The sequence below is a fragment of the Myxocyprinus asiaticus genome, chromosome 34, assembly GCF_019703515.2.
Source record: "Myxocyprinus asiaticus isolate MX2 ecotype Aquarium Trade chromosome 34, UBuf_Myxa_2, whole genome shotgun sequence".
Classification (NCBI taxonomy): domain Eukaryota; kingdom Metazoa; phylum Chordata; class Actinopteri; order Cypriniformes; family Catostomidae; genus Myxocyprinus; species Myxocyprinus asiaticus.
The window spans coordinates 33981450-34005393 of record NC_059377.1 but is presented as its reverse complement, the minus strand read 5'-3'; the positions used below and the strand labels follow the sequence as shown (position 1 = coordinate 34005393).

Here is a 23944-nt window from a genome sequence, read left to right as displayed (position 1 = left end):
AAGAGGATACATGCAAGTTATAACGTCAGCACAAGTCATCCTCAACAATTCTCTGTTTAAATATGAAAATGCTCGAATGGCGATAGCGTTCAGTCTGTTCTTCGATATGCGGCGCTGTTGTCAGCGATCAGTCGCAGTTCAGGCGCAACTTGCGCACAGCAGCGGTGTTTTTTAAGTGACAGGTAAGCAGGTAAGCGTAATTTAACAACCTTTTTACAGCTCCTCAGTCAAACTTTTCTGACGTCAAGCCACACGTCACGCAAATTTAGCAAAAGGAGCGAGGGGCTACAATGCTAAACCGTTTCGTGGTGTCTATTTCATCGCAACGAACATCTCGCGCCTTGGTACTGCTGCCGCAGGGGTCTCTCAAGTTGGGTTGCCAGATCCTTTCTTCTGTTACGTGCAATGCAATACTACTGTGAAGGCTACTAGAACTAGTAGGCCTTCTATTTATAAACTATACTACTATAAGCATTCGTATACTATAGTACAAACGTATGATTTATAATGTACGTACTATTGTAGTAGACACGATATCCAATAGTATCCTTCACCTGGTGAAGGTTCAAACTTAAGTGCAAGAGTTTGCAAGATGTTTTATTGATCAGAGGTGATTATTTTCCTCCAACACACAACCTTATTGTGAAATGTGAAAACGAATTGGAATCTCAAATTATTTAGGTGTCTGTTCAGCGAAGAATTGATGGGATAGGTTTACCTGCAAATGTGGCTGCAGCTGGTAAGTAAATCAGTCATTTCTAAAACGTTTAGTCTGATTTCTTTTTTTACACTTTTATACTTTTTGTTTTTCCTGGGGCCAAGTGGCCGAGTTTAAATGTATAGTATATTTACTATGTAAAACAAGCAGTGCTGGGTAGATTACTTCTGAAATGTAATCGGTACCGATTCCAAATTACAAAATTGTTTCATATATTTATTTACACATTTTAGGTAATCCAATCTCATTACTTTTGGATTACCCATTTCATATTTTGATGAAAATCGAATCATTAATTACAAATGAATTAAGTATCAATCAACAGTCCTTTTATTAAACATTAGTAAACATAAATCTAACGGAAACTTTCTATTTAAAGGTTCTTGAAGGGTAATAAAAATTAATGTTACTCAAAATAAAAGACAATGAGAACATGCTTGTATGTTTTACATTTTTTATTTTTTTATCCCTTTTTCTCCCAATCTGGAATGCCCAATTCCCACTACTTAGTAGGTCCTCGTGGTGGGGCGGTTACTCACCTCAATCCGGGTGGCACGACACCGCAGAGACTCACAGCATGTGGAGGCTCATGCTACTCTCCGCAATCCACGCACAATTTACCACGTGCCCCATTGAGAGTGAGAACCACTAATCATGACCACGAGGAGGTTACCCCATGTGACTCTACCCTCCCTAACAACTGGGCCAATTTGTGAACTCACAACTCCAGGGGTGGTAGTCAGCGTCAATACTCTCTAAGCTACCCAGGCCCCCTGTATGTTTTAAATTGAAAATAATTGTTGTTATTTAGGAAACTGGCAATAGGGATTGCACTTTTTACTATCCAGATTTGAATCTTCAATAATGAGAGAATGTCTCTAGATATGATGTATAGGTGTACAATTTTTACCTCTTCATAATTATTCATGACAAGTTTTGTGGCCTTAACCTAAAACAGGTGATTTTTCTGCCATCCTTAAAGGAATAGTTCACCCAAAAATGAAAATTTTCTCATTATTCACTTACCCTGATGCCATCCCAGATATGTTCGACTGTCTTTCATCAGCAGAACCCAAACGAAGATTTTTAGAAGAAGATAGAGCTCTGTCAGGTCCTTATAATGGAAGTACATGGGTGCCAGCATTTTGTCATATTTAGGCAGCATAAAAGTAATCCACACGACTCCAGTTGATCAATTAATGTCTTCTGAAGCAAATCGATACGTTTGTATAAAAAATAAATAGATAATTAAAATGTTATTAACTTTTTAAAAGCGCTTCCTGCCAGCAGCTGACGCAAAGCGTGACGTTAGCTTGTCTGCGAGTTCATGAGAGAGTTCAGAATAATGAGAGAATTTTCATTTTTGGGTGAACTATTCCTTTAAGCATGGGCCGAAGTGCATTTGCATGGTCCAAAAGCCCAAAGTTGCATGTGACCGGAACCTCTGAAATGTTTCTTTGCAACTTTTTTTTTTTTTCCCAAAAGAGTGTCTAGAATTATGGACAGGTGGACGTGGGCTTGTTTGAAATGCATTATTTTCAATGCAGGGTTCAAATACAAACACTTTGGCATTTATTTGTGCATTAATTTAGAAACTACATTTAAAAGAGAGACCAAATGCCCTGTCTGTATTTGTGTGTTATATTAAGCACTTTCAATGCAGTGTATCAATTTCGGTAAATATATGCACACATGGCCAGATCTTTTTAAATTTATGACTAGTTATTGCTTTTGGCTGATTGGTGATGTATTCCATAAAATGTAACTATAATCTGATTATGCACATTATAAAATGTAATGTTATCTAATTAAGCATAGTTTTTGTAATCTTATTATGTAATCCAGATTACATGTAATCCACTACTGCCCAGCACTGGTTACAAGTGACTAGTCTACTGTGTCTGATTTTAAAGTGAGTGGTTTTTTTGGGTACTGAGATCCAGTGTCATGCCTAACATGTTTTATTTGCACTGGATGTTCTTATCAGGGTCTGAAATTCCTATTCCAGTAATTATAACAGAGGATAATCAAATCCATTTAGAAAATTTGACTTTTTCTTGAAGCCTCTGTCACATCAAACCACTAAATATAATTTATCATTATTATAATTATTATGTGGAATTCATTGTGGCATATGTTTTCAGAGAGTGGGCAATTTTTTGTGTTCTTTTAGACTTTAATGACACAAGTGTTGCCTGCTGCAGGTATAGTTAGTCTTTGTGTCAGTTGCCACAGGCAGAGAGGGTATCTGTTAGTCTGTGTGCTGTACAGGACACAATAGTTTTTATTCATTACATTGTTTGGCCCTTGGTAAGCAGAATTTTGTTCTTTGTCTTGTTTTTTGTTTCTTTGTGATTTGTTACCAATTCCATTTACATTATGAAAATGTTAAAGTTAAAATATGGTGGTTTACTTAAAAATAAAAGTTATAATGAGGTTTGAAGACTTTTTAGGTTCTTTCACGTTTTGAGTGAACACCTCACAGTTATACACCTCTCTCTATCAGTTTCTTAGACATGGACCATAAGAATGTGTTTTCAGCATTGCAGACGGTATGTTCAGATGTTATCTCGGCTCTTTATGGATCCCCCAATTCTTCAAATGGCGACACCACTGATCGTCTGTTGGGTGTGATGAGGCAGATTCAGGAACATGGCCGTGCTGTGGAACCCTTGGTTACTGGCTTTACTGCGGTCTATCACCATTTTGACTTTGATGCTCAGACACCTGCCAATGGATTTCGGACCTTAGTGAAAGTAATTACTTATGATTTATCTGGTTTCAAAAGTGTTCAGATAGTGCTTTAGAATATCTATTTGCAAATTATGGGTTTAGATGAAAATAGATGAAAATGATGGCATGTCATAAAAGACTATTGCTTTATTATTATTATTATTATTATTATTATTATTAAAGGGATAGTTCACCCAAAAATTAAAATTCTCTCATCATTTATTCACCCTCATGATATCCCAGATATGTATGACTTTCTTTCTTCTGCAGAACACAAATGAAGATTTTTAGAAGAATTTCTCAGCTCCGTAGGTCCATACAATGCAAGTGAATGGTGACCAGAAATTTGAATCTCCAAAAATCACATAAAGACCACACAATTGTAATCCATACAACTCCAGTGGTTAAATCCATGTCTTCAGAAGTTATATAATAGGTGTGCGTGAGAAACAACAATATTTAAGTCCATAAATTTCCACGTTCACTTTCATTTTCAGAATGTGAAAATGGAGATTTATAGTAAAAAGGGGCTTAAATATTGATCTGTTTCTCACCCACACCTATCATGGAACTTCTGAAGATATGGATTTAACCACTGGAGTCTTATGGATTTTTATTTTTATTTTTTATTTTTGTAGGTCCATACAATGCCATTCACTTTGTATTGTATGGACCTACAGAGCTGAGATATTCTTCTAAAAATCTTTGTTTGTGTTCTGCAGAAGAAGGAAAGTCATACACATCTGAGACAGCATGAGGGTGTGTAAATAATGAGAATTTTCTTTTTGGGGGGAACTGTCTCTTTAATTCTTGGCTGCAATTGATCTGTTTTGCAATTTTATACTTATTTAATGCTTTATTATGATAAAATTGTGATATTTTTGATATTATAGACAAACATTTTGTCATCATTTACTTCATTTCTAAACAAGGGGCCGGCAACCTTTTTGACATGGAGTACCATTTTTTTTTTCCTGGTTAATGGCTGTGCTGACATCAACCCCAAACTACTGACAGCATTTATTCCAAATTCCAAATAAAAATATTGTCATTTAGAGCATTTATTTGCAGAAAATGACAACTGGTCAAAATGACAAAAAAGATGCTGTGTTTTCAGACCTCGAATAATGCAAAGAAAACAAGTTCATATTCATTTTTAAACAACACAATACTAATGTTTAACTTAGGAAGAGTTCAGAAATCAATATTTGGTGGAATAACCCTGATTTTCAGTCACAGCTTTCATGCGTCTTTGCATGTTCTCTACCAGTCTTTCACATTGCTGTTGGGTGAATTTGTGCCACTCCTGGTGCAAAACTTCAAGCAGGAATTCAACAGACACTGGAATGGCTGCCATACATGTAGAGATGCTTATTTAAGAAACATTTGGAGTGGTCTCTTAATTTTTCCAGAGCTGTATATACTGTATATGTGCATGTATGTGATTTTCCGAAGTTTGAGTCCACTTGTGAAAATGTTTCTATTTTGCATTTTTATTGTGTAATTGTGTATTTTTCATTACAAATTATATTATCAGCATAACAGTTTGTGTGAAAACTTTGTGCAAAACCTGATGATTATAATATAATTGTGATCATGCATGTGCATTTTCACAGAGCATCTTAAGTGATTTAATGAAAGAAAACCTGTCCTTTTGTACAGTTAATGTCAAAAAATTTGCTTATTTGATTACTGATCACGAAATTGTGTGGAATCTTAAATATTTCTTATATTATGTCATTGTAATCATGTAATCACTAGCACTCAAGCAATAGCGAGAGAGGAGCAGGCTATTTTACTTATATGAAGTTTTTTGCACCTGACCTGCATTCCAATCTACATCTTGATGTAATCCTTCCTTATGATCACGCAACGTGTTTTATTCAGGTGAATGGGAGGCTAAACACTATTAAAGTGTGACGAGACTCGTGCTGCACGTGCAAGCCATTCGCTCATTTTAAGCCGATCAACTATTTAGCCCTTTTCAGTGAATAGCACTTGCAAAATCCTAAAACTTTATTTCCATGTTTAATTTATATTTTGAATAGACGCAGATTTTAATGTTTTATGTTTTCTCTTTAAATCGTTTAATGTAATTTTGAGTGTGACTGTGGTTTAAGGAGGGTGTACCTGTATGCTGGTTTGGAAATCTCAAGGATTAATAGTGGTGTTTACCTCATTACATCACGTGTTTTTCTGAAAGCAAAAAGAAACAAATGAAACACGGAATGTAGGCTGTCATACACGGAACCTGACCGGAGCGAAGCAAAGCGGACACGTTTTAAGTTGCACTATTAACTGAAAGTGTAGCGCTGCCGGCTTGTGATGCACGAATGGTTTGCATGCGCTGCACGAGTCAGTTGGTATACTGCAGTCTCGTCACATTTTAACTTTTTGTTTAGCCTCACATTCAGCTGATGAAAACGCGCTGCGTGATCATGCGGAAGGATTACATCAAGATGTAGATTGGAATGCAGGTGCGGAATTTCAGATAAATAAAATAGTCTACTCCTCTCTCGCCGTTGCTGGCGTGCCAGTGATTACCCCTCCATAGCCATAGGTTGCCGACCCCTGTTCTAAACCCTTATGACTTTCTTTTTTCCGTGGAGCACAACAGGAGATTTTAGGAAGATTGACAGTCTCAGTCACCATTCACTTTCATTGTATCGAAAAAAGACACAATGAAAATGAATGGTGACTGAGACTAACATTTTTGTAACATCTTTAGATGTAACTAACATCTCCTTTTGTACGTAGGATGACAGAATTTTGCACTTTTGGCTGAACTGTTCCTTTAAGTTTCTCTGTTATCCATAGGTAGTACATTCCTGTGTCATCTACATCATCCAAAAGGCCCGTTACATTGCCTCAAACTACAGTGGAACATTTTTCCGGATAGAGCATAATGTGGCAGAAATGGAAGCGTACTGTAGTGCCCTGTGCCAGCTGCGGGCATTGCTTTACCTGGCACAGGTATTACTAAATGACAATGCCTATGGCCAGCTCTATTCACAAGAGGAAGGAGGTTTGAGTGAGAAATTTGTGCAAGAGTACATCTCCATGCATAAGGCTTGTTTCTATGGCCGTTGCTTGGGCTTCCAGGTGAGATTATGTAAATGCTTTTTGAAAATTGTGCAGAATGGTTCTGGTTTTACCACTTTTATACAATACAGAGAATCACCCATGCATAATTAAATTTATCCTTTCCCTGGTGTTGGCAAATATGTTTCAAAAACATAATGGCAGCCTCTATTTTTTTCTCTGTCTTCCAAGTTTTCCCCATCTCTCAGGCCTTTTCTACAGACAGTGGTCATCAGTATGGTATCCTTTGGTGAAAACTACAAGAAACAGCAAACTGGTATAGGTAAGTGCAATGGATCTGCGTTGGGCAAAATGTCTAAGCATAATATTGTGATTAGATGTGTGGTGATGTTGGCATGGCCGAGCGACGTCTGTGGAGAGCGAGGCCGGGAGAGGAAGAGTGGTAAGAATTGACACCTGTGGGAAATCACTTCTAACAACTGTTTTGTGTTGCAGTGAGAGGTGGAGGGGGTTAAAAGGGCAGTCCAAACCGCCGGAGGTGAGAGAGAGATGCACAAAGCTGACTGTGTATGTGCGTGCAATGTTATGCTGAAAAGCAGATCTTTGAGTGTGTAAAATAAAAGACTACGTGGATTGTTTATCATGGATACGCCATCATGGAGTCCTCGCCCTTCGCCGATCTAATCAAGACCCTCACCAGCATCCACCAAACACAACATCAGACTGTGCTTGAGCTGCACCAGGAACAGGAGCAGCGATTCGACGGCCGGAGGAATTCATGGAGCTGTTTGAGCGTGCGGTGGAAGCAGCAGGATGGCCAGAGTCCCAGTGGGCAGTCCTCCTGCTGCCGCTGCTGTCAAGAGAAACACAACTGGCAGCCCAACAACTACCCGTTGCCAACCTCCTGGGGTATCAGGACTTGAAGCGAGCCATCTTGCAACAAGTTGGCCGCAGAGCAGCATTGCCTGCACTTCCGCTCGCTGACGCTTGGCGAGTTCGGCCAACTGTTTGCCTTTGCCCAACAGCTCCGTGACTCCTGCCAGCAGTGGCTGCTGCAACCGAACGCGACGTCGTGGCAGTAGTCGAACTGGTGGTACTGGAGCAGTTGATCAACTGACTACCGAAAGGGATGGCAGAATGGGTCCAGTGCCACCGCCCGGCATCGCTGGACGAGGTGGTCAAGCTGGCTAAGGACCATATGGCGACATATACGGGGGCTGGCGAGCCCTCATCTCTCTCCATCTCTCTCTCCTCCTTCCCCCCTCCTTCCACTCGTCCTGTTCCTATTCCCCAGAAACGGGATATTCAGACCCCAAACCGGTTCCCCGGTCCCGTGGGCCATTCAACCCACCGGTTTTCCCTAACCCTCTCCACTTTCCCCCACAGGCTGGTGAATCCGCTGCCGCGGGTGTGGGCGTGAAGTCTGGGCTGGGCTGGTCTGCTGGAGCTGCAGGGAACCTGGGCATTTCCAGGACCGATGCCCCACAATGGAGGTGGAGACATTGGTCTGGATCCCCGACATGCCACAGGCTGCCCCCGATCGAGCAGGTGCATACTGGATACCTGTGAGTATTAAGGGAGGTACATACAAAGCCTTGGTGGATTCAGGTTGTAATCAAACCTTCATTCACCAAAGCTTGGTTCAATCTGAGGCTTTGGATACGAGCCAGCGGGTGAAGGTAAGGTGTGTGCACGGGAATATTCAACATTACCCTGTAGTGACGGTCATTATTCCATTTCGGGGACAAAAGCATTGTGTCGAGGCTGCGGTTAGTACCCACCTCTCCCATCCACTAATCTTGGGTACGAATTGGCCGGCATTTACAACTTTATTGAGGGGAATATGTGTGGATGGGTCCTGCAACAAAATGTATCGGTGTGTGGTGTGTGATTCGCTGGCTGGGGAGGCGGTGCCACAGCCGTCTACATCAGCTCCACGTCAGGAGGATGTAAGGGAGGGGAAAGTCTTGGCTCCCCTTAGAGGATTCCCTGCAGGGGATTTCCCTCTGGAGCAGACGTGAGACGAGACCCTTCAGCACGCCTTTGAACAAGTGAAAGTGATTGATGGTCAACATCTCTAGCCAGACATTGCACTCACATATCCGTATTTTTAAATTATCAAGGATCGGTTGTATCGAGTGATGCAGGACACTCAGATAAAGGAGGATACAACCCAATTGTTAATACTTAGGAGCCGTCTGGAAATGTTATTCCAGACGGCTCATTTTAATCTGATGGCGGGTCACGTAGGGCAGGAAAAGACACTGAACCATCTAATGGCCCGTTTCTATTGGCCGGGCATTCACGGGGATGTTTGCAGGTGGTGTACGGCATGCCATGAATGTCAACTGGGGAATCCGCCGGCCACCCCAAGAGTGCCAATGCGCCCACTTCTGTTGATTGTGGTCCCCTTTGAAAGAATTGGTGTGGACCTCATCGGGCCATTAGAATGGACGGCACGAGGGCATTGCTTTGTGTTGGTTCTGGTGGACTATGCAACGCAATATCCGGAAGCAGTGCCTCTGTGCAACATTTCAGCGTAATCCGGCAGTATAATAGGGGTACTTGACTACGGGAATTTACACCGGGAGAGAAAGTCCATGTATTGCTCCCCACATCAAGCTCTAAATTACTAGCCAAGTGGCAAGGACCCTTTGAAGTCACACTGCAAGTTAAGGAAATCGATTAAGAGGTCAAACAAATGAATAGAGATGGAGCACATCAGATTTACCACCTCAACCTCCTAAAACTGTGGAGAGAGGTGGTCCATGTGACTTTGGCGACAGTGGTTCCGAGGGAGGAGGGAGGACCGGAGGTGAACTTAAAAGTCACCGATCGAGTCACCCTGGTCACTTGTGGAGACCACCACTTACCATCCCAAATCACAGAGGTTGCCAGGTTGCAAGGAGAATTCTACGACGTGTTCTCGCCTCTTCCCGGTCGTATGAATCTCATAGAGCACCATATCGAGATGACCCCAGGGGTAGTGGTATGTAGACATCCCTACCAATTACCCGAGCACAAAAAAAGTGGTTCGGGAAGAATTAAAGGCTATGCTGGATATGGGGGGTAATAGAAGAATCCCACAGTGACTGGGCCAGCCTGGTAATTTTGGTTCCGGTTCTGTGTGGATTATGGAAAATTCAATGCAGTGTCTAAATTTGATGCGTATCTGATGCCTTGGATTGACGAGCTGCTCAATCGGTTAGGTGCGGCTCGCTTTTATTCAGCACTGGATTTGACGAAGGGATATTGGCAGATCCCCTTAACTCCCATGACCCGTGAAAAGATGGCATTTTCCACACCGTTCGGATTACACCAATTCGTGACGCTTCCGTTCGGTTTGTTTGGGGCCCCGGCGACATTTCAGTGGCTCATGGACAGAATCCTCAGACCGCACGCTGCTTACGCCGCTGCCTATCTGGATGACATCATTATTTTCAGTAATGATTGGCAGGGGCACTTGCGGCATCTGAGGGCTGTCCTGAGATCATTGAGACTGGCGGGACTCACGGCAAACCCAAAGAAGTGCGCAACTGGGTGGGTGGAAGTAAGGTATCTGGGCTTCCACTTGGGTCACGGGCAGGTGTGGCCCCAAATTGATAAGACCGCAGTGATTGCAGCCTGCCCGAGACCTAAGACCAAAAAGGAGGTGAGACAATTCCTGGGGCTAGCTGGCTATTATCGCAGGTTTGCGCCTAATTATTCGACCGTCACCAGCCCACTGATTGAGCTTACTAGAACGGGGGCACCAGATCCGGTCCAGTGGACGGAGCGTGTCAGCAGGCGTTCACGCGGGTGAAGGCTGCACTTTGCCTGGCTCCCGCTTCCTCCTTAAAGAAGAGAGTTAAAGAACCTGTTACAAGATTATTAACTTATTTGATGGATGAACTCCTAATAATCAGGATGGACTGTTTGAAACCTTAAAGTCAACATGAAATGCTGTTCGCAACACATTTTACTTTGTAATCTGGCATATTTCTGATTTAAAAAAAATTAGGAGGTATTGACTGGATCGACTGAGGCTGTCATTTTGCATAAAATCTCCTTTTAGAACAACATGAGAGTGATGACATTTTTTGGGTGAACTATCCCTTCAAACAACTACATATCCCTCTAGTTAGTGAAGTCTGGTCTATTTACAGGCATAGCAGCTCTCTCTTTCTTCACATCTGGCAAATATGCGATGAACCCTGAGCTGAGAGGGGCAGAGTTTGAGCGCATCACTCAAAATTTAGATATGCAGTTTTGGAAAACCTTTTGGAACCTAACAGAGACAGAGCTATTATCAGTAAGTACAAGCATGTTTCTGTGTGCTCCTACATGACAGCTGATACAAAACGCCTGATTTTTATATTCACATCATTAAAGGAATATTCCAGGTTCAATACAATTTAAGCTCAATCTACAGCTTTTGTGGCATAATATTGATTACCACAAAAAATCATTTCGACTTGTTTCTCATTTTATTTACCCAAAAATCTGAGTTACAGTGAGGCACTTACAATGGAAGTAAATGGTTCCAATCTGTAAACATTAAAATACTCACTGTTTCAAAAGAATAGCCACAAGACATAAATAATATGCATGTTATCATGATTATAGTGTGATAAAATTGTTTACAAATATTTTCTGTGTAAAGTTATAGCCAATTTTACAACTTTGTTGCCATGACGACGTAATGTCATAATTAATATAATTAATTAATGTCTTAAATAACTGTAAAAGCAAAGATTTAAACAACTTTACAGCTCAAATAATGCATGAGTTTTAACAGAAGAATTAACGTAATTGCTTATATAAAATTATAAGCGTTGCATTTTTGCCTTTAAACCCTCCAGAAATTGTCCCCATTCATTTCCATTGTAAGTGCCTCACTGTAACCCAGATTTTTTTTAAATAAAAGTAAGGATGAGTCGTAATAATTTTTTGTGGTAATCAACATTATGCCATACATGCTGTTGACTGAGCTTAACTTGTATTCAACCCAGAATATTCCTTTAAGAATATTTTTTTTTGTTTTGTTTTAAGTGTAGAATAATCAAATACTTGTTAATGAGTTATTATGTTAATGAGATATGGTTTACAAAAGTGCTTGCATGTCACTAAATAAGACAGAAGAGTTCAAAGCCTTAAGGTGATTATCCTTTTTCTCTCTCCTTTCTCCATAGAGTTTGTCAAGGATTGCTTCCAGTGTGGTGCAAGTGAATCTGACATTAACAGTGCCAGCTGAAACGTTTAGTTTGCCACTCGCCTCTGACCCAACTCTCTCAGTCTCTGTGACCCCACCAGTTGCACACTGGGGCCCTGGGCCAGTTAATGTGCGGCTGATCTCACACATGCTCCGCCAAGGACAGGTTTGTGTGTATGTTTTATGGAAAAGAAATGGCTAGTAAATTTTATTTATTTAGGATAAGCAGCTATCTAAAGACAGTTGGAAAGCACCCCAGTTTCAAGCCTAGGAACGGCATCTCAAGAAATACGTAGTATTGCTTTGTAATATGCATACAATCCTTGTGATTGGTTGAAATGCCTAAAAAAGTAACTGTTAAACATTTACTTCCCCTCAATTTCCCCCACCCTCTATATTCCCTTTCTTTTCATAGGACAGTGCAGATCTGTTAGCATTTTCTCGGTCTGAAGGGCCTTACCGTTCTTTACCTGCAAGTTTCAGTCGTCAGACAGCTCCTCTCACTCCTTGTCTTCTCATTCACTTCCATGGAGGAGGATTTGTCGCACAAACTTCAAAATCACATGAGGTATCCAGACAGCAGTTGTTTTGTAGTTGCTTTGTTTAATGAATAACCAGTGTGCCAAAACCTCAGGATAGTGGCCCAAAAAGTATTAGGATCTCAAACCATACTTAAAATACGTGAATGTTGTAGAATTAAAGCTGAAGCATGAAACTTTTTCTGTGTTAAAATACTTTCTCATATCCCAGTTTAATATGCAGAGAAAAGTATAAGTAAGCCATTCACAGGTCAGTTTTCTTGAAAACTGTAAACACTGTGTCTCTGTGGCGCTTTAAAAATTCCTCTGTTTGTTTTGAGTGACCCATTTCAAGAGAGACAATAACATTGACTTGACCAATGGCATGAGTTGAGGGCAAAATGATCAGTTTCTTTGACCAATGGCAGATTGGGGTCATAATCAGAAAGCTGTTTTGAAAACAATGTTTATTTTTGTAATTCCGTTTGGTGCCACTAGTGGCACAGAAATTATATACTTCTGCTTTAAATGACAAAATATCAAACCAAGTGCCATTTATTTTAAAGAAAGATAGCTTAAGCACATTTTTCAAGCAAAACATGTCAAAGTTTGTTAGGTTTAAAATGATAAAACAATAGATATAGTGTTTAAAATGAAGACATAAAGTATAGTGACACTCTGGTTGTCAGATGTAAGTGCAGCGTGTCCATAGTTATTGTGATAAACTAAGAAAAGTTAATTGTAATAAAAGTTTTAATACTGAAAAAAAGATATAATTTGTTTGCAGATGAAACTTGCTTATTATTTTATTATCTAATGCTATATCATTCAGACATTTCAATCATTAAATGAATATTCATGGTTAATTACAAGTTAAGCTCAGTTGACAGCATTTGTGGCATAATATTGATTTCCGCATCGATTAGTTTTGACTCGTACCTCCTTTTCTTTAAAAAAAAAAGCAAAAATCAGTTACATTGAGGCACTTACAATGAAAGTGATTGGTGCCAATTTTTGGAGGGTTTAAAGCCAGAAATGTGAAGCCTCTATTTTATAAAAAGAAAGCAAGCCACCCCAGTGGCTCCCCGCCTCGGTCCTTCTACCTATGGGTATGAGGCCGTGCCGGTTAGCACTGGGGGCGATTTGGGGACCTCAATGGGACCACCTTTGCCGGGTATCCCCCCACGGACCTCCCATTCCCCAGCACGCTCACTTGCCCCGGTCAGGCGCTCGGACGAGATCGCCGGCTCGTCTCAGGGCGAGTTCGACCTCTCGTTCGGAGCCCGGGAAGAAGACGGGTTATCGAGCGCAGCATCGGAGAGTGGGCTTGTCCAGTCAGACGCAGAGGCTTCGACTGGGCTTCCTCCTTCGGGAATGGTCGCCCAGTCCCAGGCCGATGAGGAAATGATGGACATGCTTTCCCAGGCGGCTGCGAGTGTTGGGCTAGAGTGGAACCCTCCACTCTCCCCTGAACCCTCGCGGCTCGACGATTGGTTCCTGGACTCAGAGCGCCGCCCACAGCCACGCCCCGCCCCCGTTCCTTTCTTCCCGGAAGTGCATGAGGAGCTGACAAGATCGTGGGAGGCACCTTTTACTGCCCGATCCCAGTCTTTCAGCTCCCCCTCTCTCGCTATCCTCGATGGTGGAGCTGCCAGGGGGTATTCGGTGATCCCCCAGGTGGATAAGGCACTCGCAGTGCACTTGTGCCCACAGAGCGCTGCCACCTGGCGCGGGCGCCCGAATCTCCCGTCCAGGGATTGATGCAGGAACTGCGCTCGGCAACCGACCTCGCTCTCCGGGCGATGAAGGTCATGGCGCGGTCTCTCGGGCAGGCGATGTCCACCCTGGTGGTCCTGGAGCGCCACCTTTGGCTCAACTTGGTTGAGATGCGAGAGGCTGACAAGGCACGGTTTCTTGATGCCCCCATCTCCCAGGTTGGCCTATTCGGCAACACCGTCGAGGACTTTGCCGAGCAGTTCTCGGCGGTGAAGCAGCAGATGGAGGCCATACAGCACATCCTGCCCCGGTGCGGCTCAAGACCCCACACCCCGTCTGCTCATCGCCAAGGGCGTCCTCCTGCAACTACAACACCAGCTCTGCCACCGCCCCCCGGCGTGGAGCCCAGCGCAGGAAGCAGACGCCATCCGTCTCACGGCCAGCTGCTAAGAACCCGAGGAAGACTTCGAAACGCCCCTGAGACGGGTGACCCAGAGGCAAGGAGACCCGCTTCTCTGGAGCTGGCAAGCAGACCACTCCATCCCCCGGTGGAGGGCCAGGAGGAGAATCTTTTGTTTCATTTTCATTTAATTTCGCTGCATGTCCAAGAGGTTGCGGTACCCAAAAATTCAACAAAAGAGCGGTTTTCTTGTTCCCTGGGTCACATGTCCGGTGTGCATGGCCGTCGTCATGACCACCGTCCACTGTTCCATCTTTGCAGGTATGGCGCTCCAGCGGCGGTCCCCCGCCCCTGTGCGCCCAGCTGTGGCACAAACACACCCACACGGGATTGGGTCCAGTGGACTATGGGGACGAGATTCCTCGTCCCCCCTCCTCGGCCAATCTTATGGTGGGCGACAAGAGCCAGGTAAGTGCTTTGATGTCCCTGGACTCAGCATGGCCACGGGGCTCGAATCCCCTCAACGTGGCACCTCGAGCTCCGTCCCGCCGCGAGGCCCCACCCGCCGGTATGTCCGACGTGATCATTCCCTTGGTCCCCCTCGCCCGGAGTTTGGGCGCTTGGCTCGCGCTTTACAACCCGTCGCGATGGCTGACACAGACCGTCCGACTCGGCTACGCAATTCAGTTCGCCAGGCACCCGCCCAGGTTCGGTGGCGTCTGCTTCACCTCGGTGAAGGGCGAGAACGCCGCTACCTTGCGTGCGGTGATCGCTACCCTTCTGTGCAAGGGTGCAATAGAGCCTGTCCCTCCAGCCGAGATGAAGAAACGGTTCTACAGCCCTTACTTCATCGTACCGAAGAAAGGCGGTGGGTTGCAACCAATCCTGGACCTGCGAGTACTGAACTGGGCTTTGCACAAACTCCCGTTCAAGATGCTGATGCAAAAATGCCTTCTAGCGAGCGTCCAGCATCAAGATTGGTTCATGGCGGTAGACCTGAAGGACGCGTACTTCCATGTCTCGGTCTTACCTCGACACAGACCCTTCCTGCGGTTTGCCTTCGAAGGCCAGGCATACCAGAACAAGGTCCTTCCCTTCGGCCTGTCCTTGTCCCCTCGTGTCTTCACGAAGGTTGCAGAGGCAGCCCTTGCCCCGCTAAGGGATGTGGGCATCCACATCCTCAACTATCTCGACGACTAGCTAATCTTAGCTCACTCTCGAGAGTTGCTCTGCACACACAGGGACCTTGTGCTCCGGCACCTCAGCGGACTGGGGCTTTGGGTCAACTGGGAAAAGAGCAAACTTTCAGAGCATCACTTTTCTCGGTTTGGAGTTGGACTCAGTCTTGATGACAGCGCACCTCACGAACGAGCGTGCACAGTTGGTGCTGAACTGTCTGAAGGCATTCAGATGGAGAACAGTGGTTCCACTGAAACTTTTTCAGAGGCTCCTGGGGAGAACCGCTCGAGTTGATCTGGCTTCGGACTCGAGTCCCAAGATGGGCATGGTGCCTCGGGACACATCGTGTGGCCATCACGCCGATCCGGACCGACCTTGCATTTCTTTTTTTTTTTTTCAATTTGGAATGCCCAATTCCCAATGCGCTCTAAGTCCTCGTGGTGGCGTAGTGATTCGCCTCAGTCCGGGTGGCGGAGGACGAATCCCAGTTGCCTCTGCGTCTGAGACAGTCAACCCACGCATCTTATCACGTGGCTTGTTGAGTGCGTTGCCACGGAGACATAGCGCGTGTGGAGGCTTCACGCCATCCACCGCGGCAACCACGCTCAATTCACCATGCGCCACCAAGAACAAACCACATTATAGCGACCACGAGGAGGTTACCCCATGTGACTCTACCCTCCCTAGCAACCGGGCCAATTTGGTTGCTTAGGAGACCTGGCTGGAGTCACTCAGCACACCCTGGGATTCGAACTAGCGAACTAGCGACTCCAGGGGTGGTAGCCAGCGTATTTTACCACTGAGCTACCCAGGCCCCCCCGACCTTGCATTCCTATGGGCAGGGGGTCCCCAAGAGCAGGTCTCCAGGTGCGTCGTGGTTACAACAGATGCCTCCAAGATGGGCTGGGGCGCCGTATGCAACGGGCACACAGCCGCCGGCTCCTGGACTGGCCCGCGGCTGCTTTGGCACATCAACTACCTAGAGTTGTTGGCAGTTCTTTTCGCCCTGCGGAGGTTTTGGCCATTGATCAAGGGCAAGCACGTGTTGGTCTGGACGGTAGCGTACACCCACCCAGACATGGTTCTCGGATCTCACGCTCCTCGGATCTCACTACCCACTGTCGTGTTCACAGACTGTGATCCCTGGATGACTTTCCTCCTTAGCCTTCTGGCAGTTGAGTTTGCGGAGAAACTCGCTGACTGGCCCAGTACGTGCGCTGAGCCCCTGTACTGAGGTAGGTGCTCCACATGTGCTGGTTCCCCGAAGGCGACCCCATGTGATATCTTCCACAAAATTGTTTCCCTGACGGCAAACTGCGTCTTCCTTGGGCAGAGGCCCCTCTGGCCCCCCAGTTGCCATGCTCTGTAGAAACTCCTTCCCCTTTGGGTAAGACCTACCATGGGACCTCTCCACATGACATACTTCCGACAAGACTCGGTAAGACCGTGTGACGTATTCCACTCAGAATACCCCCCCCCCTTTTGGGCGGGTGTGGTCTCCGCAGTGCCTTCCCCTTGGGAGGGACACCCCCCAACGCAGACACTTATGGCTCCCAGTCAGTTAACAAATTCCACTCTTTTTGGGGAGAAAAGAGGCCTCGGCTGGTCTAGCCTGTCCCTATAGTTGGGCAGCCGACTTGTTCCTAATGGACCGTTCAACACTCATAAGAGCGTTGGGGGAGGTTATGTGACGGTCTGGTGCGCTGGCTACGAGGCACGCAGCAGTCTGCCTGTCACACACCGCCAGTTCACGTAACACAGTTCAGCTAGTTGTGGCGTTTTGTATAGGGACCCCTAGTGTCACTACATCAACACAACGTCGAGTAAGTGACAGATAGGGAACGTCCTGGTTACTTTCGTAACCTCCGTTCCCTGATGGAGGGAACGGGACGTTGTGTCCCTCTTGCCACAACGCTGAACTACCCACTGAAATGGCCAGGACCTGGTCTCGGCTCCTCAGCACAAAACCTGAATGAGTGGTTGCATACCAGCTCCTTTTATACCCGTATGTCCGGGGGAGTGGCATGCAAATTCCGCTCGCCAATTCTCATTGGCCATTTTAAAAAAAAGCAGAGGTGTTTGGGGCTCACAAGAGTGACCCCTAGTGTCACTACATCGACACAACGTCTCGTTCCCTCCATCAGGGAACGGAGGTTACGAAAGTAACCAGAACGTTAATTCTTCTGTTAAAACTCATTAAATTTTGTACATTATTTAAGCTGTAAAGATGTTTAAATTGTCAGTTTTACAGTCATTTTAGGATTTAAGGTTTTGTTGACATAACATCGTCATCATGGCAATGAAGTTGTAAAATTGGTTAAAACTTTACACAGAAATGGTTAGCAAGCGATTTTTTCACACTAAAATCATGCTAACACACATATTGTTCACGTATTGTGGCTATACTTTTAAAACAGTGAGTATTTTAATGTTTACAGATTCTTCACAGGTTCTTTGCAGCTCCTTTAGGGATAGTTTACCAAAAAATTCTGTCATCATTTACTCACTTCCCCAGACTTTGGATTTTTTTAAAGAAAAGGAGGGACAAGTCAAAATTTCATTTTTTTAGTAATCAATATTATGCCACAAATGCTGTCGATAAAGCTTAACTTGTATTCAACCTGGAATATTCCTATAACCTCCTGAGACCAGAGCGTGACTGCTGTATGGATTTTCCATTGATTTGTAACTAGTAGCGCCGAAAAAACATGAAAAAACAAAAAAAAATGTTTTAGACCAAATCGTTTTCCTAAAAATTGATGTCAGCATATTTGGACAATGGGACTAAGTTGTGACATTTTAAATAATACCAAGCTATAGAAAGTCAGATTTTTTTTTATTTTTTTTATCAAATTGTTTATTATGTTTCCAGTAGTGTTATTTATGTTTTTGAGACATTACAGACATTACATCAGAAAAGAGCATAAATAATTCTGATTCAAAGTAATGGCTAAATCTATGTAAATCTATGTACTGATTACCATTGTTTCATGTCTGCCAAACATGTTTAGTGGTCCAAACATCTGCTTCTGTTTGGTCACAAGACTCGTACTTCAAATGTTTAACCCTTTACTTTTTTTGATTTTCTCCCCAATTTGGAATGCCCAATTCCCAATGTGCTGTAAGTCCTCGTGGTGGTGTAGTGACTCGCCTCAATCCAGGTGGCGCACGACAAATCTCAGTTGCCTCCACGTCTGAGACCGTCAATCCACGCATCTTATCACGTGGCTTGTTGAGTGCGCAACTCACCACATGCCCCACCGAGATTGAGAACCACATTATAGCGACCACGAGGAGGTTAACCCAATGTGACTCTATCCACCCTAGCAGCTGGGCCAATTGGTTGCTTAGGAAGCCTGACTGGATGTTTAACCCTTTACTGACAGCACAGAGTCTTCTGAACTGAGATCAGTCAGTTTAAATTAAATAAAATTATGCGTTGCATATTGCAAAGCTAAAATACAAAGTCCACGCATGTGGATGCGGGGTCGCACAAGTTTAAGTGTGGCATAAGTGTTCAAATACTGTTTGGAGCTAAAGCATAAAGTTTTTCATGTATAAAATGTATTTGTTTAGATTCAGTTTTTTGTCTCTGTTGTAGAATTACTTGAAAAGCTGGTCAAAGGATCTGGATGTGCCTATTCTCTCAGTGGATTACTCCTTGGCTCCAGAGGCCCCATTCCCCCGAGCTCTAGAGGAGTGTTTCTACGCCTACTGTTGGGCCTTGAAGAATTGCCACTTGCTGGGTTTGTATAGCGCACCCCTTACCAGATAAAAACAAAGATCCTTAAGATGATGATGATGATGACAGTCAACAAAGGCAAATCCACACTTGTTTGCCAAAAAAGTATTTACGTATTTGTTACATTTTTTTTGTTGTTGCTATAAAATAGGATAAAGCTTACTTTGTAAAATGGGATCCAGACATAGACACTTCATTTAAATGCATTCAATTTATTTAGTTTTATAACCTGATATTTGAGGTTAGCGAGTTAAATTATTTGACATCCATGTTTTTAGTGACAAATATTAAGAACCAAATATTAAAATAATGGTTTCAATTACAACCAAAAAGCATTTTACAGTCTGATATCAGATGAGAATTTAAGTTCTGCAAAGACCTTTTTATTCACCAGTTCTTTTGAAAATATCTACGTACTTTAAAGACCAAAGAAACCAATAGACTGATCTGCAAAATCTATTAAAGTAACATAGAACCAGTTCACCTAAAAGTAACTCACCCTCAAGCTGTTTAAAAAATATATGGCTTTCTAGGTGGAATTTTTGCATCGCCACCATTCACTTTCATTGTATAAAAAAACGATGCAATGGAGAATGGTGACTGAGGCTAACATTCTGCCTAACATCTCCTTTTGTGTTCCATGGAAGAAAGTTATACAGGTTTGGAACAACATGAAAGTGAGTAAATGATGACAGAATTTTGTGGTAAACTATCCCTAAAGGAGCTGCAAAGAACCTTTGAAGAACATTTATTTTTAAAAGTGAAAGGTGTGTGCCTCATGCCTATTTGAGAATAATTAGAGATGCTTAATGATTCTCTAAATCTTGATCTTGCTACTCAGGTTCGACTGCAGAGCGTGTTTGTTTGGTTGGGGATAGTGCAGGTGGTAACCTGTGTATAACCGTCTCTATGAAGGCAATGTCTTACGGTGTGCGCATTCCTGATGGAATCGTGGCAGCGTACCCAGCAACTCTACTGACAACGGACTCCTCACCATCCAGGCTGCTTACTCTCATTGACCCTTTGCTGCCTTTGAGTGTGCTCTATAAGTGCATCGATGCCTATGTTGGTGAGATTTTGAGTATGAGTTCTGAGTCCATCATTAGCATCTTTCGGGTGGATATTATGTCATAAGCTACATATAATGTAAAGGAATATTCTGGGTTCAATACAAGTCATGCTCAGTTGACAGCATTTGTGGCATAATGTTGATGACCACAAATACTAATTTCGACTTGTCCCTCCTTTTCTTAAAAAAAAAAAAGCAGAAATTGAGGTTACAATGGTGCCAATTTCTGGAGGGTTTAACCTTGCGTGACCCTGCGTCCACATGCGTAGACATTTTATTTTGGCTTCGCTATACACAATGCATAATTTAAATTAATTTATACTGACTGAATACTGTTCACAAGACTCTAGACTGTCATTTAAGGGAAAAACATCTGCCGCACCGAGTCACTTGACACAACAGCATGGCATCAATTTCCATGAAGCTCTTCTACGGGTGCAGAGCTTACAACATTTTTTTAATTGAAACCTGTTTGGGTGTAAAGAGTAGCGTCTCTAGTTTCATTGATATGTCACTAAAAAATTCATTCATTTTTCACATGCTGATAAACATGATGTCCATATACGTGGATTTTGAGACATTATTCCCTCAAAAGTAAAGAAAAAACATGTTAGTTATTTTGATAACTTTCGACATTATCTGTGAGAATGTTTTATTTATTTATTTATTTATTTTTTATTAGATGTTACTAGTTACAAATCAAAAAGGGAAATTGAAAATGCACACAGTAGTCACTCTTGGGTTTCAGGAGTTTAAAGGAAGAAATGTGAATTTTATACAAGCACTTATATTATTTTTTTCTGTTAAAACTTGTGTATTATTTGAGCTGTAAAGTTTTCAAATTGTCATTTTTATGGCTGTTTTAGAGTTTTGGGGTTCACAATGTTTCGTCGTCATGACAACAAAGTTGTAAAAATGGATATAACGTTACACAGAAAAGGTTAGTAAGTGATTTTATCACACTAAAATCATGTTAACATGCAGATTGTTTACTTCTTGTGGATATACGTTCGAAACAGTGAGTATTTAAATGTTTACGGACATTGTAACAGATTCTTGCTTTTTTTTTTTTTAAAGAAAAGTAGGGCAAGTTGAAATGATTTTTTGTGGTAATAATCATTATGCCACAAATGCTGTCATTTGAGCTTCACTTGTATTGAACCCAGAATATACTGTACCTTTAAACTACTTCAAATACAGTCAAGCTACGCTTTTGAAAAAGTAGTTAGCTACTTTGCTAACATAAATTAGCTAACTACATTGAAGCTATTTAAGTAATGTATTTTTAAATATATAATCAAATAAATGTTTTAGCAATCAGAACAGTATTTTTCTGGCAGAAATTACAGCATTAAACCTGAAAAGATAAATTTACACTAAATACAACCAAAAAACATGAAAACCTCATAATTGATATAACTGAGCAGCATAGAACTAAATATTTGGCTAGAAAAAGACACAGTTCCTGATGAAGAATGATGACTCTGAATTGGTTCATATTTTTTAACTGATTAGTGTACATGAACTGTTCAAACAAATTAATTTAACTAAAATGAATTGGACTCTTCATTGCTTTATATAAGAGAGAGAATGAATTTGATAATTACCTCAGTTTTCATGGCTGTAAAGCTATGCGTACTATGTGGCAAAAAAGTAACAATGTAATGTTTTGTAACACTACACTGCTACTTGTTGGAAAAAAGGAGCTATTTACTGGAAAAGCTACTCTATATTGAAAACAATTTAAAAATTGTAGTTAAATTAGTAGCATCGCTACTTTTAGTTAGTTACTCCCCAACACTGTTTTAATCTAATAGTGATGTTGGTAGAAATCTATACATGTTTAATCTTAAATCTGTTTTATTCTCTCTCATGATTATCCTGTATTTTTGTCGCTATCTCTATCTCAGGTACAGGAAGTCAGACAGTTCAGCCAGCACGGCATTTAGACACCCTGGACGCTTTGGGACAGGATACAGTTAAGTTGTCAAGTAACTTTACACAGGGAGCGACCAATTGTTTTAAATCCTTAATAGATCCAAAAGCACCATCATCATCATCATCCACTGCAACCACATCATCCAATGGGCCTTCACCTTCCAAGTCACACTCTGAAGACAGGCCACAGGAAGTCCGAGAATACCCTGAAAACTTTGAGCCACTCCGGTCGAGGTGTCTGGTGGATATACAGACACCTTGCACACCAATAATGAAAAACCCCTTTGTGTCCCCTCTACTTGCTCCAGACAGTCTACTCAAGGGGCTGCCACCAGTGCATATAGTGGTAAGACATGATTAGGCCACTAGAAATTCTGTAATTTGTGAAAAAATACCACTTTCATTCCCGCAATTACTTGTTTGATGTGTTTGTAAGCATGTGCTGGAGATCATCGTAAGTTTTAAATGCTGTAATTAATTGAAAGTTTCTTTCCAAAACCCTGCCTTCCAAAAACATGTTAGTCAATCAAATGTTATCAATCCAGATTGTGCAAAATGATTCACAAGTAAAGAGTATTTCTGATTGGCCAGTTTTGTACTAGTTTGCACAGTTGTTTTGGCTGCCACAGAGACAAGTGTGATTTAGGGACATTAGTAGGGGCATTTTATGCATGGTATTTAAAAAATAAATAAAAAGTAACTACTGTAGATAGGTTAAGTTTGTCAAGAAAAAAACAGACAGACAGACAGATAGATAGATAAGACCTTTATTAGACCTTGAAGGAAAATAAAGTTTGCTTATAAGTAAACAAGGACAGAATTTGAGCTGCTCACAAGTCATCTCTTTCTTTTTCTTACTGTTATTATACTATTGTTCTCCTTAGGCCTCTGCTCTGGATGCCCTGTTAGATGATTCAGTGATGTTTGCCAAAAAGCTGAGAAATATGAACCAGCCAGTGACACTCACTGTGGTAGAGGACCTCCCCCACGGCTTCCTGAGCCTGTTAAAGCTCTCCAAAGAAACCCAGGAGGCATCTAACATATGTGTTCAACGAATCAGAGAAGTCTTCCAGCAAGAAGAAGTACCTCCTGCTCACAGACAGCCAAGGCTCAGTTAGACAAAGCTTTATGCTTGAGAATGTCAGGGAAATAAATAAGAGCAAATCTTGACAGGTCATGAAAATGTAGCATCAACAAATGTAGTCAAGAGTGAGCAGTACAAAAAAGCACCAGACTACAGGTGCATCTCAATAAATTAGAATGTCGTGGAAAAGTTCATTTATTTCAGTAATTCAACTCAAATTGTGAAACTCGTGTATTAAATAAATTCAATGCACACAGACTGAAGTAGTTTAAGTCTTTGGTTCTTTTAATTGTGATGATTTTGGCTCACATTTAACAAAAACCCACCAATTCACTATCTCAAATAATTAGAATATGGTGACATGCCAATCAGCTAATCAACTCAAAACACCTGCAAAGGTTTCCTGAGCCTTCAAAATGGTCTCTCAGTTTGGTTCACTAGGTTACACAATCATGGGGAAGACTGCTGATCTGACAGATGTCCAGAAGACAATCATTGACACCCTTCACAAGGAGGGTAAGCCACAAACATTCATTGCCAAAGAAGCTGGCTGTTCACAGAGTGCTGTATCCAAGCATGTTAACAGAAAGTTGAGTGGAAGGAAAAAGTGTGGA

The 23944-nt window shown here is 42.5% G+C and overlaps 1 protein-coding gene across 4 annotated transcripts; it reads left to right on the top strand.

Annotated features, from left to right (window-relative positions):
- LOC127425486 (hormone-sensitive lipase-like) lies at positions 1-23529 on the top strand. 4 transcript variants are annotated; one of them, XM_051671546.1, is made up of 12 exons: positions 1-182; positions 682-739; positions 3225-3474; positions 6269-6553; positions 6725-6815; positions 10639-10784; positions 11665-11850; positions 12100-12252; positions 19099-19243; positions 20081-20308; positions 22219-22592; positions 23131-23529. In XM_051671546.1, exons 3-12 carry the CDS (start codon positions 3235-3237, stop codon positions 23362-23364), a joined length of 2082 nt encoding a protein of 693 aa, XP_051527506.1. In that variant the 5' UTR covers positions 1-182; positions 682-739; positions 3225-3234; the 3' UTR covers positions 23365-23529. The 4 variants fall into 4 exon arrangements, with proteins under 4 accessions (XP_051527506.1, XP_051527504.1, XP_051527507.1 ...); XM_051671544.1 differs by lacking the exon at positions 682-739; XM_051671547.1 differs by lacking the exon at positions 682-739 and having other exon boundaries at positions 1-190; positions 3233-3474.
- Positions 23530-23944: the final 415 nt, after the last annotated feature.